Consider the following 18,679-nt stretch of genomic DNA (forward strand, 5'->3'; position numbering starts at 1 on the left):
AAATCTTTCACTATTTTATGCCGTTGTCAGCAGCTCTGTGGAAGAATTTTTTTTTGCAGAAATCATTTGAGCTTCTTCTTTAGATTTGAAACATAAATTCTTCAAAATCCCCTTTCCCCATAACCTCTGCTAAATCTATTAGTGAGTGGCTTTGATCCCTACCTAATTTTTAATTAAGACAGAGTTCTCTTGAGAGCATTATCCTCATTTACTCTTGAGGTGGCTTTATTCAACAACACTAATTACCAGATTACGGTGTTTATTTTCTGATATGTCTATCAAGAGCAGAAAGTACTTCACTCCCTTGATGTGGGAAGAGCCCCAAACACTTATGTGAAGCACACCAAAAGTCGGAGCATTTATTTTAATTTTTTCAGGGAGGAACAAGGATCATAAAATGTCTACCATGTTTTATTCAGATAAACACAGGAAATAATTTATATTTGCAATATGCAAGCTGGGTTACAAGCACCATAATGCACCAGAACTAGAAGAACTAACTCATCAACAGCAGTGTCTACCTCATGAGTGGAAAATAAATATATCCTTACTGACCAGACCTTTAGAACCGCCTATTAATCTCTGTCTTACACGTTTTGAAGTACTACAGGTTAAGTATGGGAAAATCTGAACAACCATCCTTCAATAGAGTGGTACTACATTCCGTAGTGCAAAACTACACTATCAAATGGTTGATAGCTAAATCCCCATTGGTACTTCTGCTACAGAATGTAAATGAAAATGTAATTTTTACTCACCATAAATTCTTTATCTTTTAGGTTAGAGCAGCAGCACATATATGCCACCCAATAAAAGTTTTATCCAGCAGACCTTGAGGATTGTTTATTAAAGTTGTTAGAAGTACACAGTACGGCTATAGTGTTGTAGGTGTTATATAGGCTGTACAGTTAAATAGTTAATTGACATTATCTGTCCTATCTGATAAAAAAGTGTTGCTCACTCCCCCCTCGACATCCTGATCTCTAGCAGTTGCTTCTCTGATGCTCCCCAAATACCCATTGACCGTCAGAAGAGCAGCAGCTGAGAATTTTATTTTTATTTTAAAACCACATTTTCCCTCTTTCTTGATATTAATCTTACAGGACAACCCATTTAGGGTTGTTCAATGTCCATCTTAGAAAGCAGATCACAAATCTTCATTGTTACCAGCAATTGTGGGAATGGTAGCATGGTATATCATCCTTCATTAAATTTTTAATCCCTGAGCAATTTAGGTCATTCACTTGACCATTGTACTTTAAGTCGGCGTTCTCAGTTACATCACATGATCTCAGATGGCGTATGAACTCCACAAGCTGAAAGGATATAGAATATGTTAGAGATCAAGTATTTTCTATAACATTAACAATAAAGACTTTTGTTGCACCTAACTACATCCTAAGTCTGGTGGGGAAGTGTGGCCCAGGGTCAACAGATGAGCTTAAAGGGGTACTTCGGTGAAAACCTTTTTTTCTTTTTAATCATCTGGCTCCGGAAAGTTAAACAGATTTGTACATTACTTCTATAAAAAAATCTTAATCCTTCCTGTACTTATTAGCTGCTGAATACTACAGAGGAAATTATTTTCTTTTTGAAATGCTCTCTGATGACATCACGAGCACAGTGCTCTCTGCTGATGTTATTATAATAATAAGTCTATATTTATTGTTGCCCTTAGTGGGATTTGAGCCCAAGGCCTCAGCACTGCAAGGCAGCAGTGCTAACCACTAAGCCACCATGCTGCCCTTAGCATACATCTGCTATGCATGGTTGCTTAAATGGACAGAGATGTCAGTAGAGAGCACTGTGCTCGTGATGTCATCAGTGTTCCAAAAAGAAAGGAATTTCCTCTGTAGCATTCAGCAGCTAATAAGTACTTTTAATAGAAGTAATTTGTAACTTTATGGCATCAGTTGATTTAAAAGAAAAAAGGTTTTCACCGGAGTACCCCTTTAAGCCATCAAGATGATTATTTTTTTTTTTTTTCAAAAGCAGTAATGCCCCGTTGAAAAGGATGGCAGAATAGTGCTGAAAAAGAAGTATCCTCCAAAGGAGCTAGAAACATGAAGTAACTTCTATTACCCACGGTTACCAATTAATGTACTTTAGGGCAGTGGTCTCTAACATGTGATTCACCAGCTGTTGTGAAAGTTTAAAGGGGTACTCCGCCCCTAGACATCTTATCCCCTATCCAAAGGATAGGGGATAAGATGTCAGATCGCCGGGGTCCCGCTGCTGGGGACCCTGGGGATTGCTACTGCAGCACCTCGCTATCATTATTGCGCAGAGCGAGATCGCTCTGCACGTAATGACGGGCAATACAGGGGCAGGAGCATCGTTATGTCCCTGCTCCGCCCCTCGTGACGTCACGGCCAGCCCTGTCAATACAAGTCTATGGAAGGGGGCGTGGTGGTCGTCACGCCCCCTGCCATAGACTTGCATTAAGGGGACGGGCCGTGATGTCATGAGGGGCGGAGCCATGACACCACACTGCTCCGGCCCCTGTATCGCCCGTCATTACGCACAGAGCGAACTCACTCTGTGCAGTAATGATGGCGGGGTGCCGCAGCGGCGATCCCCGGGGTCCCCAGCAGCGGGACCGCGGCGATCTAACATCTTATCCCCTATCCTTTGGATAGGGGATAAGATGCCAGGGGCGGAGTACCCCTTTAACAATGGATGTCTTATTCTGACCATTACACCTGGGGCCTAGAAGCATTGATAAAGCCATAAACCACTTACTTGAGCTGGTACTGGGCATCCGCATGGTGGGCCATTAGAATGTCTTTTATGTTCTTTGGAGGTTTCAGTCCCAACTCGTCTGCTCTCTGCCAACGTTCCAAACGTGTGATTCCTAAAGCCAAACATTGGATACAATCAGGGCCAGCCTTAGGGGCGCATCATCTCTCCTTAGTAATGGGACACCATTCCTGCTAATTTTTACGTTATGTGCTCCGGCTACACACGCTGGCCATAAGGGCATGGTCCCCTTACCTTCTGCTGCCGACGGGGCTAGGACTTGCATTGCGGGACGAGCTCGCATGCGAGTCCCAGTCCGTCACTTCGGGTGTTTCTCCTGCCACTCTGCTCCGGCGCATGTGTCCCCGTCCCCTAGGACGCGTGTGCGCCAGAGCTTTAAGATTTAAAGGGCCAGTACGCTCATTAGTGTAATCCACCTGTGGCTCATTTATAAATTCCTCCACCCTCCTCAGTTCCCTGCCGGATCTTTGTTGCCTTGTGCCTTTGAGAAAGCATCCCTCTGTACTGCCTTGCCGTGTATCAGATCTCTTGCTCTTGTGACTTGACCTTGCTTCTCTGCCGCCTGCCTACTGAACTCCTGCTTCGCTTTGACTACGCTACTGTGCCACCTGCCCTGACCTTCTGCTATCCAGACTATGAGTTGCCTTATCCCTACTGTGCCTCACATCTCCACAGCTTCCTGTGTTGTCGAGACGTGCCAGGGGTAGCGACCTGGGTGCAGCCTGCAGCAGCAAGTCCACCCCTCTTTGCGGCGAGCTCTGGTGAAAACCAGCGGGACCTTAGACACCACTCCCTGGTATGGTCCGAGTCATCTGCCACACAGGTCCAGCGGATCCACATCCACCGGGGTTCCTGTCTTCAGAAACATGAGTGTTACAGTAAGATCCGGCCATGGATCCCACTGAGGTACCACTGCCTAAAGTTGCAGATCTTCCCTCCATTGTGGTACGTCAGTTGCAGCAGTTGGCCCGACAGGCGCAGCAATTTTCTCAGCTTTCAACCATGATACAACAGCCTTTGGCTTTGCAACAGCAGCAGGTACCACAATCTAGCCCACTCCCACCTCCAGCTCCTGCAGTGTCTTCTGGCTCCCAGCTGCGCCTGCCTTTGCCTTCCAAGTATGATGGGGATTCCAAGTCATGCAGAGGCTTTGTTACACAGTGCTCCATGCACTTGACGCTCATGTCTGAACTGTTTCCGACGGAACTGTGCGGAAAAGTCCTGGCTTGGGCTACACCCCTTTGGGACCGTGCTAATCTGGTATCCTCCAATTTGTCAGCATTCTTTGCGTCGTCATCTTTACTTTTTATCGATACCACATTTGCATATATAAAACTTTTATATAATTTTTTATTTAAAAAAATTTAAATAAAAAGTGACAAAAAAGCAGCATTTTTGAACTTTTTAATTTTTTTACATTTACGCCGTTCACTGTACGGGATCATTAACATTATATTTTGATAGTTCGGACATTTACTTATGCCAAATATTCTCCTCTGGTAGGAGACGCCGGGAGACAGACGGAGGCCGGTGAGGGGACCTCCGTCCGCCATTACAGATGATCGGCTCGCCGCGGCAGCGCTGCGGGCGATCCAGTCATGTATTTTATCATGCACATTGCCACAGATGCCGTGATCTGTACATATCACGGCATCTGGGGGGTTAATGGCGGACATCTGTGCGCTATTACAGGTGGGTTCCTGATAGCAGCTGGAACCTGCCGTGTATGACATGAGCACCACTGATGCTCGCGGTCATACAAAGGACGTAAATGTATGTCTTGGTGCCCAAAGTACCGCCAAACCAGGACGTACATTTCAGTCCGTGGTTGTTAAGGGGTTGAAGATGCCCTTGCAGCACGTGATCCTCCATCTTCTTTGACAGAACTTATCCACCTGGCCACACACATTGATGTGTGTTTTGCCGAGAGACAGGAGGAATTGCGCTTAGAGAGGGAACCTGCCCCCCTGACACCCGTGTTTCAACGTCCACCTCTTCAGTTTCTTGCGCCTCTTGCCGAAGTGGTCATACAAGGAGATTGTTCTCGTCTTACGCAACAGGAGAGGTCACGATGATGCAATGAGAATTTATGTTTGTATTGTGCTAGCCCGGAGCACTTTCTCAAGGACTGTACAGTTCACCCACACCTAGGGTACGTGGGAGAGGCCTCTCAACATTTAACTATTCCTGTACAAGTCTTCGCTTCAGCCAAGTCTTCTTTCAGCGCTACAGCATTTTTGGATTCTGGATCAGCAGGTGACTTTGTTGATGTGGCTTTAGTCCACAAGTATCATCTTCCCCTTACTCGGCTTGCCAAGCCCTTGTTCATCTCCTCTGTTAAAGGGGTATTCCAGGCAAAAATTTTTTTTTATATATCAACTGGCTCCGGAAAGTTAAACGGATTTGTAAATCACTTCTATTAAAAAATCTTAATCCTTCCTATAGTTATTAGCTTCTGAAGTTGAGTTGCTGTTTTCTGTCTAACTGCTTTCTGATGACTTACATCCCAGGAGCTGTGCAGCTCCTATGGGGAAATTTCCCCATCATGCACAGCTCCCGGGACATGATATCATCATAGAGCAGTTAGACAGAAAACTTCAGAAGCTAATAACTATTGGAAGGATTAAGATTTTTTAATAGAAGTAAGTTACAAATCTGTTTAACTTTCCGGAGCCAGTTCATATATAAAAAAAAAAGTTTTTGCCTGGAATACCCCTTTAATGGACAAAATCTGGACTGAAAGGTTCACTTCCATACTGAATCTCTCATCATGCAAGTGGGAGTATCACATAAAGAAAAGATTGAATTTTATGTTCTGCCACACTGTACTTCTGGGATTCTTCTTGGCCTTCCTTGGCTGCAACGCCATTCCCCCCGACTGGTTTGGAGAACTGGAGAAATAATTCGCTGGGGACAATCCTGCCAAAATTTTTGCCTCCAACCTGTTCTGCGTAAAGCTATTTCTTGTCTTCCGCCTTCACCTGGCCTGCCGCCACCTTACCAAGATTTCTCTGACGTTTTCTGCAAGAAACAGGCTGAGTCCACATCGTCCTTACAAGTGCCCTATTGATCTTCTGCCTGGTACCACTCCTCCTCGTGGGAGGATATACCCTCTATCAGTTCCTGAGACCAAAGCCATGGCAGAGTATATCCAGGAGAATCTCCAAAAGGGATTTCTCCATAGGTCCTCTTCTGCTGGAGCAGGTTTCTTCTTTGTAGGGAAGAAGGATGGCTCACTCCGTCCATGCATTGACTACAGGGGACTTAAAGGGGTACTCCGGTGGTCAACTGTTTTTCCATTTGTGACTTACACTATTTGTTTTGTTTCATTTCTATTCTTGTTGTTAAGCCTACTCTATTTCCGTTATTTGTTGTCTTTTTATCCCCCACTTTGTTTTTCGATCTTTGCTTCTATTTCCTGTTTCTTGCTGTGCTGAAAACGACAAATCCCAGCATGCCACATGCCTTGCTGGTTTGGGGCAGCTCCTTTTTTTGTTTGTTTGTTTGTTCCGCCCTTTACCCATCCTACTATTTTCCCGGGTCGGCCCCCTTATACACAGCACACTAATATAATCAGCCTTGGTTGGGATACACTGGCATACACACACAAAAGGGACTACAACTCCCAGCATGTGTCATTCAGGAGTCTTCAGTCTGTGGTATAACACCAGCATGCTGCCTCTGTAGTCTCCTGGGGGTTGTAGTTCACCACACCTCTGTAGGGCATACACCAGTGTTTCCCAACCAGGGTGCCTCCAGGTGTTGCAAAACTACAACTCCCAGCATGCCCTGACAGCCTTTGGGCATGCTAGGAGTTGTAGCTTTGCTACAGCTGGAGGCACACTGGTTGGGAAACACTGGTGTAACATGATGTGTATGCTGAATAGGCTAGAACAGTGTTTCCCAACCAGTGCACCTCCAGCTGTGGTAAATCTACAACTCCCAGCATGCCCAAAGTCTGTCCAGGCATGCTGGGAGTTGTAGTTTTGCAACAGCTGGAGGCACACTGGTTTGTAAACACTAGCATACACACACAACAGGAACTACAACTCCCAGCATGTGTCATTAAGGAGTCCCCCCCCCTTTGACATATATGGGGAGATTTATCAAAACCTGTGCAGAGGAAAACTTGCCCAGTTGCCCATAGCAACCGATCAGCTTGCTGCTTTCATTTTTATGAAGGCCTGTGAAAAATGAAAGAAGCAATCTGATTGGTTGCTATGGGCAACTGGGCAAGTTTTCCTCTGCACAGGTTTTGATAAATCTCCCCGAAAGAGATCATTCCCAGTATGAGATTTATTCCCCTGCAGTCCATACATCCCCAGCCCGTGCACCCTGTCATCCTCCCCTTCAGATAACACTTATCTTCTCTGTGAGGTCCTTCTCCTGTGCAGACCTGCGTCCTTAGAATACAGAGCAGGGAGGAGGGGAGGAGCTGTGTACTCAGCTGGATGAGATGAGGTGGCGTGGCTTATTCCTCTCATGCAGACAGAGAGAGAAAAAAAAAAGCTGTGACATCTTGTCCACAACAGACTCAGAACTGAGGACAACGGTAAAAGAAAACACTCTGAACTACAGAACTTCCTGCCCAACAAACAGGTAAGAAAAACACATACATGCTGCCAAAACATATAACACATGTATATTGCAAAAAAACAAAACTTACAAAGAAGATGCCATATAGTCAAAAAAATTAACCACCGGAGTACCCCTTTAACAAAAACATGGTCAAGAACCATTACCCTCTACCTCTTATCTCAGAACTTTTTGACTGTCTACGTGTGCCAAGGTCTTCTCCAAGTTGGACTTACGCGGTGCGTATAACCTCATTCATATCCACAAGGGAGATGAATGGAAAATGGCCTGCAATACTCGTGACGGACATTTTAAGTATCTTGTAATACCTTTTGGTCTCTGCAATGCTCCAGCCGTTTTTCAAGAGTTTGTCAATGATATCTTCCGTGATCTTCTCTACACCTGTGTTGTCGTATACCTATATGACATCCTGATTTTCTCTTCCAACCTAGAGGAGCATCGTACTCATGTTCGTCTGGTTCTTCAGTGACTTCGGAAGAATCATCTAGTCCATTTCTTGGCTACATTGTCTCTCATCAGGGCCTGAAGATGGATCCAGATAAGTTGTCTGCAGTATTGGATTGGCCTCGTCCATCGGACCTACGTGCTATTCAACGCTTTCTGGGATTCGCTAACTATTATCGTCAGTTTATCCCACATTTTTTCATCCTTGGTTGCTCCTATTGTGGCTCTCACTAAAAAGGCAACTAATCCTAAATCTTGGCCTCAAGAGGCTGAAGAGGCCTTCTCCCGTTTAAAGTCTGCGTTTGCCTCTGCTCCAGTGCTTACAAGCCCTTTGCTTTGGAGGTTGATGCCTCATCTATTGGAGCGGGTGCCATTCTCACTCAGAAAAACGCCAAGGGCAAGAGTGTATAACTTGTGGGTTCTTCTTCAAGACATTCTCTCCTGCTGAGAGGAATTACTCCATTGGAGATCATGAACTCCTCGCTATCAAGGAGGAATGGCGACATTTATTGGAAGGTTCTGCTCATCCGGTCAGCATCTACTCCGATCATAAGAATCTTATATATTTTCAGTCTGCTCAGGGTTTGAACTCCCGCCAGGCAAGATGGTCACTGTTCTTTTCTAGGTTCAACTTCTTCATTCACTTCCGTTCAGCAGACAAGAACATCAGAGCTGATGATCTCTCCATGTCCTCTGATGTCATTGGTTTGGACTCCACGCCACTCCTGCCAAGATTCAGCAAGTTCCTCTGGGAAAATTCTTTGTGCCTGCCAGATTGAGACACAAGGTCCTGAAATGGGGTAATTCTTCCTTGTTAGCAGGACATCCTGGAATACGCAAGACTCTACTTCTTATTTCCCAGAACTTATGGTGGTCCCATCTTGAACGTGATGTTTCTGATTTTGTTCAGTCCCGTGTAACATGTCCCCGTGACAAAACTCCTCGACAAAGACCTGCAGGACTCTTACAGCCTTTACCCATTCCAGAGACTCCCTGGTCCCATATCGCCATGGATTTCATCACAGATTTGCCCCGATGGCTCATTTTATTCCTCTACCAGGTCTTCCTTCTGCCCTGCAGCTGGCGAAGTACTTCTTGTTGCATGTCTTTCGTTTACATGGTCTTCCTCAGCATATCGTTTCGGATCGAGGTATGCAGTTTGTCTCTAAGTTCTGGCGAGCCCTTTGTAACCATCTGGACATCAATTTGGACCTCTCCTTGGCCTACCACTCTCGGTCCAACGGTCAGGTGCAGATGGTTAATCAAATCTTGAGTCTTATCTTCGGCATTTTGTTTCAGCTCGCCAAGATGATTGGATTGACCTTCTCCCCTGGGCTGAATTTTCATATAATCATAAGGATTCCGAGTCCATGAGTTCGTCCCTCGTTTTTGTTGTCTATGGACTCCATCTCGTTCTCTTCTTCCTCTCCCAGTCTCCTCCGGAGTGCCTGCGGTTCATGAGCTGGTCCGTGACTTCTCAACCATCTGGCAACTGACCCAGGCTTCTTAACACATGAAGGCGCAAGCGGATAAACGTAGAAGACTTCCTCCGTCCTTCTCTCCTGGTGACATGGTGTGGCTTTCATCCAAATACATCCGCTTCAAGATCCCTTGTTACAAGCTTGGTCCCCGCTACCTTGGCTCCTTCCAGATTCTACAAAAGATCAATCCTGTCTCCTACAAACTCCGTCTACCTGCTACGTTATGTATTCCCAATTCCTTCCATGTCTCTCTTCTCAAGCTTCTTGTCATAAACCGGTTCTCTCAGAAGAATCTTGTCCCCACACCTGTCTCTGGCTCATCTGACATCTACAAAGTTAAACAGATTCTTGCTACAAAAACTGTGAGAGGTAAACTATTTTTTTTTTGCCGACTGGGAGGGTTACGGTCCAGAGGAGAGATCTTGGCAACCTGCGGAGAATATCCTGGACCATGACCTTCTCAGGAGTTTTCTCTCTCGTAAAAGGAGGGGGAGACCAAAGGGGGGGGGGGGGGGGGTACTGTTACGTAATGCACTCCGGCCACACACGCTGCCCATGAGCGCATGGTCCCCTTACCTTCTGCTGCCGACGGGGCTGGGACTCGCATCGCGGGACGCTCCCGAATGCGAGCCCCAGTCCATCACTCTCCGGGTGTTTCTCCTGCCTCTGCCTCTCTGTGGCTTACTTATAAATTCCTCCACCCTCCTCAGTTCCCTGCCGGATCTTTTTTGCCTTGTGCCTTTGAGAAAGCGTTCCTCTGTATTGCCTTGCCGTGAATCAAATCTCTTGCTCTTGTGACTTGACCTTGCTCATCTGCCTACTTAACTCCTGCTTCGCTTTTACTTCGCTACTGTGCCACCTGCCCTGACCTTCTGCTATCCAGACTACGAGTTACCTTATCCCTCCTGTGCCTCGCATCTCCTCAGCCGCCTGTGTGGTCGAGCCGTGCCAGGGGTAGCAACCTAGGTGCCGCCTGCAGCAGCAAGTCCATCCCTGCTTTATGGCTGGCTCTGGTGAAAACCAGCGGCACCTTAGACTCCACTCCCTGGTACGGTCCAAGTCATCTGCCACACAGGTCCAGAGGATCCACATCCACTGGGGTTCCTGTCTCCAGAAATGTGAGTGTTACACTAATATAGTGTTTGCCTTCATGCACTATTCATTCAGCTTTACCCAACAAGATTATCTCTCTCCCATTGCGGGCTATAACTTTATTTCCCAGCCAGCTTCCAGTGTCAGATTGAACTGCAACTATGAGGGTGCAGGATCAGTAGCAACATCACAATAATTCAACATTCAAGATTCTGCATCCAAGTGATATAGTTTGGGCCACTTTCCACTAATACATGCTAATCTGATGGTGTTTGCTTAATGTATAATGGAACTAGTGTGCTATAGCAGTGATGCGTGAGGGTGAAAAGAACCTAGGAAGGAGCAGTAAGTGAATAGAAGGGTCTGATCTGGAGTATTCCATTATTTTGGTCTTGCCTGTCATCTAAATTAAACACCTGGACCAACAGTGTTTCTACTGAATCAAACACCGGTCTCACAGAATCCTATGGTAATCTAAGTTTTGTTTATTTGAAGTTTGGGTGTTTTACAGCTGGCTGAAATATATAAAAAAAATATCTAGATCATATAATGAGTTAGTCATCATCTAATTTATTCTCATGGGGCACCAACATTTTTTGCAGAGGTAGCCCTAAATGCAATATGCAGCAAGACATGTTATGGTACCTGTACAAGGTCCATATCGCCAGTCTAGATCAAACTGGATCAGCTTGTCTAAGGGAGATAACTCCAGGAACACAGCGCCTGCAGGAAAGGAAAGACAGTTCACCAAATGGAAACCTAGAGGTTGTCACCTATTACCCTGAAGGGTAATTTACATAAGAGTGGATCTCTTTAAAACTGGGAAAAAAAGCCAAACGGCTTCAACATCCTGATGAAGCCCCAACCTAATAGCTTTACCTCTTAACCTCTTAAGGACTAAATTTTCCATCTACAGACCCATATGAGGGCTTGTTTTTTTCATCACCAATTTTAGTTTGCAATGACATCACTCATTTTACCACCTAATTTATGATGATACAAAAAATATCTATATTTGTGGGGCAAATTTTACTTTACTTTTCAGTAAAAATAACATGATTAAAATGACAATTTATATAGGTTTTGCTTTATTTTACTACTTTAAAAAAATTGTAACTTTCTGTATGAAAATAAGTATGCTGAAAATAGTTCTCTTCTGACCCCTATGACCCATTAATTTTGTGTACAGAGATGTATGAGGATTAAATTTTTTGTGCCATGATCTGTAGTTTTTATTGGTGCCACTTTTGTATTGATGAGACTTTTTGACTGCATTTTATTCATTTTTTCTAGAATATGAAGTGATCCAAAATATGCGTTTTAGGACTTAATATTATTTTTTTTATGTTTACGCCATTGACTGTGCAGTTTACTTATCGCTATATTTTAATAGTTCAGACATATACTGTATTTTTGTTTATTTTATTTTATGTATGTTCTGAGTCCCTAAATGGTACCTGACATTAGCAATCTAAATGTAATATGTTATAGATTTGCCTATTTGAATTAACGTTCTAATATAATTAAGAATACTTAACCCCTAAAAGTTTGGCCACCAAAGGGTCTTCTATTGCTCTTGCCTGCTGTCCTGCTTGCAGATTGTCTCCAGCTGAAGGCTGGCAGAGACAAAAGTTAGGAAATGCAGGCAGGACCTCAGCCAAGCACAGTGTATAAAGTGTATAGCACAGTTCAGAGAGCTGAGGGTTGTGTGTGCGGTTTCAGCCAATCACAGCCCATCTCACACTGAACTTCTCTCGACTGTGTGTAGCAGAGTGAGGGAGGAAGTTCTCCCCAGCAGAGCTTCAGATGATGTAAGCTAGCTGGGGATCACCGCTTCCCAGTCTGTGGAGCTCAGTGAGACTGAGCAGAAGATACAGAACAATATCAAGGTAGAATACTAAAAAATAATGAAAATAAAGGCAAGTGGTGGTTTATCATAATGGGGGAGTGAACTGGGAGGATTATAAAATGTATCAAGATCATGACAGGAGCTCTTTATGAGTTTAAAGGGAATCTGCCATCAGCGTCACCCACATTTACCTGCTGGTACAGAGTATTAGTGCTGATTCTAATGTTTACCTTTTTTTTCCTACATGGCCATGTTCCCTAAATATGCCTAAAAATCTAAATATGCAAATGATGTACCTTGGTACCTGGGGACTTTCTCTGCCCCTAGGTGCACTCTTTTGCCTGCCCAGCTTGGTCCTGCACAACTCCTCCTTTATAAATATTCATGGTCATGATCTCCATTTCTGTATAGGGAACATGTAACTGTGGATCCGCTCACTCCTGTCACGTGATCATTATCATCACAGGTCCTTCGGCCACATCGTCTTCTATCCTAAACTGCTGACTTCTGCTACTCCACATGTACTGAATCTAGCAGGCACAGAGCAGGTCCTGGTCAGTCAGTCACTGAATTGCAGAGATGTCCACACACAACACAAGAGAAATGACTGCCATGACCAGGACCTATTTTGTACCTGCTACATGTTAGAGGGGTAGGGACTGTGATGATGTAATAATCTTGTGACCAGTACATGTGGGGACTGAGCTCAACAATGCTGCATAGAATCATTAATATCTAACCCTAATTAATATTCCATCAGTCCTAACAGCAGAACAGATGGGGTATTTCATCCCCTGAAAACTGGTAGGAATTATGGAATTGTATTGAAAATAAATTCAATTAAATGTAAAAAAAAAAAAAACTCCCACATTTCCACTATAGAAAAATGAATTACCCTCAGTCCCTTGTGTCATATACAAGAAGAATACATATGACACAAATACATAAAAAATAATACAATAAACTTAGGGAGAGATATTTGTGTGCTGCTGTTATGACTCAAGAAAAAAAATTATCATTGAAAATTAACGGTTCCCTTATGACCTACCAGCATTTTAGATGGGGATGTGGCAAGCAGAAACCCTATGAGGTAGGGTTCTCATGCCTAGCGGCGGAAAATACCATCCCCACAAATTAGGAGTAATTGGCAACTCCAGGATCCAGTCTGTAGTGGATGATAAATGCAAATACTCCAAGATGCAGCTTTGCATATATGTTCCAAAGGAACTAGATTCACTGGTTGAGTGAGCTCTTAAGAACTCAGCTGGCTCTAGATTTTGAGAAACCATAGATTCTCGAATGGCTTCTTTGACCCATCTGCTGATGGAGGGTTTTGAGGCTTTGTAAACCTTTCGGGCCCCTGAAAAAAGAATTAGGAGATTGTTGTCCTTTCTGAACTCCCTTGATCTATCTACGGAGATTCTGAGGCATCTCGAGATATCCTCTTTCTTCATCCGAGGATGGACATGGAGCCAATACTGGAAGTGAAATTACTTGGTTAAAGCAGTACTCCGCTGAAAACTCCTTTGGATAGGGGATAAGATGTCTAATCACAGGGTCCCGCAGATCAGGACCCCCGCGATCTCCAGGCCGGGTTTCCGTGCGCTCAGATGACTTTAAGGTTAGGGGGTGAGCTGGGCTTTTCTCTGCTCAGGGTAGAAAGAGATACATTTTTATCCAGACCATCCTGAAGGATGTTAAGAATTGTGGAAATGGACGGTTCTATGCCCGACACTTGCTTCTTGGAACACCCCTGCTTGAAAGATCTTTCAAATTCTTGCATATGTTTTGTTTGTAAAATCTGCCGAGAGTTCAAGTTTTGAAGACAACACCAGAAAGCCCTTTTATTTGTGGAAGGGAGTGATCAACCTCAAGGCTGTCAGGTTGAACTTCTGAAGATTTGAGCAATAATAACCTCAGAATCAAGGAAATTGGAGGGAAGATGTAAGCCAGTCTCAATCTCCATGGGATTAAGAGAGCATCTCTTGCCACTGGATTGTCCTCCCTGTAAAGGAAGCTAAATGTCTCCAACTTGGTGTTGAACCTTGTAGACATGAGATTGATCTCCTTCACACCCTACCTGAGCAAAATGTCCTTGAATATGTCTGGGTAAAGAGCCCACACTCAAGTAGGAAGTCCCCAGCTCATGCGATCGGCAATCATTTTGAGGGATCCCCTAATATGAATTGCTGTTAGATGAGTGAGGTTTTCCTATGCAAGATTAGACCTATTTCTCTGAGGAGACTTTGTGATCGTGTGCCTCCCTGCTTGTTGATATACAGAACAGTGGTCATGCTGTTCGATTGAACCTTCACTGTTTTCCCTCAAATAAGGAGAGCAAAGTGAAGCAGGGCTCTGATCTCCAGGAGATTGGATGTTAAAAATTTCTCCTGAGGAGACCAAGAACCTTGCAATGTCAAGTTCAGAAGATGCACTCCCCAACCTACAAGGGATGCGTCGGTAGTAAGTATCATCCAAGAGGGTTGGATGAGGGACTTGACATTCTCTAGGTGAGACCACCATCTGAGGGAGTGGTGAAAGACAGCGAGTGCCAATTGTTCAGGCCTGAGGGCCAGTGATTCCAATTGGGAAGAACCTCTCATTGAAGAGAGCGTAGATACCAAAGTTACCCGGGAACCGTTTCTGCGGTAGCGGACATAAGTCCCAACATCCTCATGAGGGTTTGAATAGTTACCCTTCAGGGTTCTGAAAGGACGCAAGCCAATTCTTTTACCTGAGCTTTTCTCTCGGAAGTGAGGTGTAGAGTCCTAATGACTGAGTCGACTATAAAGCCAAGAACCCTCACTGAGGTTGCTGGAAGTATATTGGACTTGTTCTAATTAATTATCCAACCCAGCTGATGGTGGAAGAACACTGCTTGTTGTAGGTGTTGGGACAGGATCGTCTAGGATGGGCCCTGAGTATCCAGTCATCCAGATAAGGTACAATTCTTAGCCCCTGAAGACTTAGGGGAGCTACCACTGCTGTCACAACCTTGGTAAATGTATGTGGGGCTGAAGAAATTCCAAACAGGAGGGCTACAAACTAAAGATGTTTTAATACAGGGTAGCCTGGCGGTAAAATGTTGACCAGTGATTGGATGATTTCCTTGCACTTTACATACTGATTGAAAAATCTCAGATTTATAATTATCCTCCAGTCTCCAGTTACCTTGGGAACCAGGAACATTGGAGAATAGATCCCTCCCCCCCCCCCCCCCCCCCCGTTCTGGTATAGGAACTTCCTCTAGAGCACCCTTCTAGATGTACCCCAGAGTATAAAATTCTAGTGTCCTTTGTTAGACTGGAGGAAGAACTGTCTTCACAAATTTGTTTGGTGGAATAGATTCAAGAATGATTAAATAGCCATCTGCAATTATTTTCAGAGTCCAAGCGTCTAGAAAATGGTGTAGACGACTGCAAAAGAGGGTAGAAGAATAAATAGGTAGGGTCACACCGGCAGGAATCCCAGAGCCTCAAGGAGGCCCAAGGTTAGAGAAACTTCTTGTCCTTCGAGCAACAGAAGTGTTTTGCACCCAAGCGTTGATTGTCCCAATACCTTTGGGGTCTGGACTGGGGAGCAAACTTGCCCCCGAAATGCCTGCCCCAGCCACAAAAGGACTGTTGGGGAAAGAGATTTTCTCTTCTTGTCCGATAGTCATGCCATAATGCGGTAAAGCTCTGTTTGCCAGGCTCAAAAGGAAGGGTGCACAGGCTGTGCTTGGACATGTTATCTGCCTTCCATGGTTTCAACCATAAAGGTTTTAAAAGAAGTCAAAACATCCAGTCTAGAGACCCCCATATCCATATAGATTTGACTAAGATGGGTTTTCAAGAAGTTAGCCACCTTGACTAGTCTTCAGCAGGAACCACCATTCTTTTTGACATCTTGGCTGGGGCCATTTCAACTATGGGGACTGGTCCCTAGGAGGTTAATTGGTCTCATCCGCTTTGAAGGCCCTAGGCCACCTAGAGGCGGAAGTAGAGGCTTCCCCTGCATCAACATCCCGTTTCCGCTAACCAGATGGACTTAAGGAACTGAAAAATAAGAGAAAGCATCCTCATCTTCAGAGGATGAGGACTTGGACCCCTCCCAAGCTTTCTGGTCCATTGACATATCCATGGGCCTTGGAGGGGATGTATGCTTGTTAAGGAGGCAGAGCATACAGGTACGTCCTTGGTGCCTGGGCCTTAAAGGGGTACCCAGGTGGGAAAATTATTTTTTTTTTGGGGGGTGTTTTTTTTTTTTAAAGTGAACTGGCTCCAGAAAGTTAAACAGATACGTAAATTACTTCTATTAAATGTTTTAAAATCCTTCAGTACTTATTAGCAGCTGTATACTACAGAGGAAATTCTTTTCTTTTTGGATATCTTCTTTGCTGACACCTCTGTCCATGTCAGGAACTTTCCAGTGCAGGAGAAAATCCCCATAGCAAACCTATGCGGCTCTGGACAGTTCCTGATATGTGGACTGTGGACAGACAGAAAAGAAGATAAATAAGAAATAAGAAAATAATTTCCTCTGTAGTATACAGCTGCTAATAAGTACTGGAAGGATTAAGATTTTTTTAATAGAAGTAATTTAAAAAAAAAAAAAATGTTTTCCACAGGAGTGCCCCTTTAACCCCTTAAGGACCAAGGACGTACCGGTACGTCCTTAGTCCTGCTCTCCTGATATAACGCGGGGTTACACAGTAACCCCGCGTCATATCACGGCGGGCCCGGCTTCATAGTGAAGCCGGGACCCGCCTCTAATAGCGCGCAGCGCCGATCGCGGCGCCGCGCGCTATTAACCCTTTAGCCGCGCGCTCAGAGCTGAGCCTAAAAGTGAAAGTGAAAGTTGCCGGCTAGCTAAGTCGGGCTGTTCGGGATAGCCGCGGCTAATCGCGGCATCCCGAACAGCTGACAGGACAGCGGGAGGGCCCCTACCTGCCTCCTCGCTGTCCGATCACCGAATGACTGCTCAGTGCCTGAGATCCAGGCATGAGCAGTCATGCGGCAGAATCGTCGATCACTGGTTTCTTATGAGAAACCAGTGATCAATGATGAAGAGCAGTGTGTGCAGTGTTATAGGTCCCTATGGGACCTATAACACTGCAAAAAAAAAGTGAATAAAGATCATTTAACTCCTCCCCTATTAAAAGTTTGAATCACCCCCCTTTTCCAATAAAAAAAAAAAAAAACTGTGTAAATAAAAATAAAAATAAACATATATGGTATCACCGCATGCGGAAATTTCCGAATTATAAAAATATATCATTAATTAAACCGCTCGGTCAATGACGTGCGCGCAAAAAAATTCCAAAGTCCAAAATAGTGCATATTCGATCAATAAGTCCTATCAATGCAAAAATGGTACCGTTAAAAACTTCAGATCACGGCGCAAAAAATGAGCCCTCATACCGCCTCATACACGGAAAAATAAAAAAGTTATAGGGGTCAGAAGATGACAATTTTAAACGTATAAATTTTCCTGCATGAAGTTATGATTTTTTCCAGAAGTCCGACAAAATCAAACCTATATAAGTAGGGTATCATTTTAATCATATGGACCTACAGAATAAAGATAAGGTGTCATTTTTACCTAAAAATGTACTACGTAGAAACGGAAGCCCCCAAAAGTTACAAAACTGCGTTTTTTTTTTCAATTTTGTCGCACAATGATTTTTTTTTCCGTTTCACCGTAGATTTTTGGGCAAAATGACTGACATTATTACAAAGTAGAATTGGTGGCGCAAAAAATAAGCCATCATATGGATTTTTAGGTGCAAAATTGAAAGAGTTATGATTTTTTAAAGGCAAGGAGCAAAAAACGAAAATGCAAAAACGGAAAACCCCCCGGTCCTTAAGGGGTTAAGGCACTAGGGCATACCTGTACACCCTGTGTTTTTCCAATCATCGCTGCTAGCCGAGCAGTTATCAGACTGGGATTGCTGCTGATATCTATGCACTTGGTATCTGTGCAAATGGTTAGGTTAACAGTGAGTTTCCCGCTTTGAGTTTGAGCTGCGGCAAATTTTTGCAGCTAAAAATTTGGCACCTGCTGCGGGAAATCCACTGCAGCTCAAACTCCCAGCAGGAAACCCGCTGTAAACCCAACCCTAAAAGCACATTACTACACCTACAGGTAATAAAGAGTAAAACACTACATTTACACACACCCTTACACTGTTACTTCCGCCCCCTCCCCAAAAAAAATAAATATGACCCGTAGGGCTGTGTGTACCAAACAGCGAGCTTTCAGCTGTTGCAAAACTCCAATTCTCGGCAGCATGGTCGGACAGTTCTAGTTTTGCTGGGAATTGCATATGTTGAGTATTTTTGGTGGAGGAGGCATACGTTTATCTTGCCTCCGTCACAGAGTCTATTAGTGAGGGAGAAGACCCTTCCTTCCTCTTTCCCCTCCTCATCAGCCAATGTTGATGAGCCCCCTTGAAGGTAGCACCACACGGTAATGC

At 44.4% G+C, this 18,679-nt stretch overlaps 1 protein-coding gene across 2 annotated transcripts in view; it reads right to left on the reverse strand.

Annotated features, from left to right (window-relative positions):
• Positions 1-350: 350 nt before the first annotated feature.
• The window catches only part of POLD4 (DNA polymerase delta 4, accessory subunit), a 104,370-nt gene continuing 86,041 nt past the window's right edge, over positions 351-18,679 (reverse strand). For both annotated transcript variants that reach the window (XM_056531129.1, XM_056531128.1), the window contains exons 2-4: positions 11,019-11,096; positions 2,743-2,854; positions 351-1,316 (exon numbers count right to left, since the gene is read on the reverse strand). In XM_056531129.1, the coding sequence (XP_056387104.1) occupies positions 1,292-1,316; positions 2,743-2,854; positions 11,019-11,096 (215 nt within the window). In that variant the 3' untranslated portion in view covers positions 351-1,291. The remainder of the gene's footprint in view (positions 1,317-2,742; positions 2,855-11,018; positions 11,097-18,679) is intronic.

The sequence above is a fragment of the Hyla sarda genome, chromosome 7 (genome assembly GCF_029499605.1).
Source record: "Hyla sarda isolate aHylSar1 chromosome 7, aHylSar1.hap1, whole genome shotgun sequence".
NCBI lineage: Eukaryota > Metazoa > Chordata > Amphibia > Anura > Hylidae > Hyla > Hyla sarda.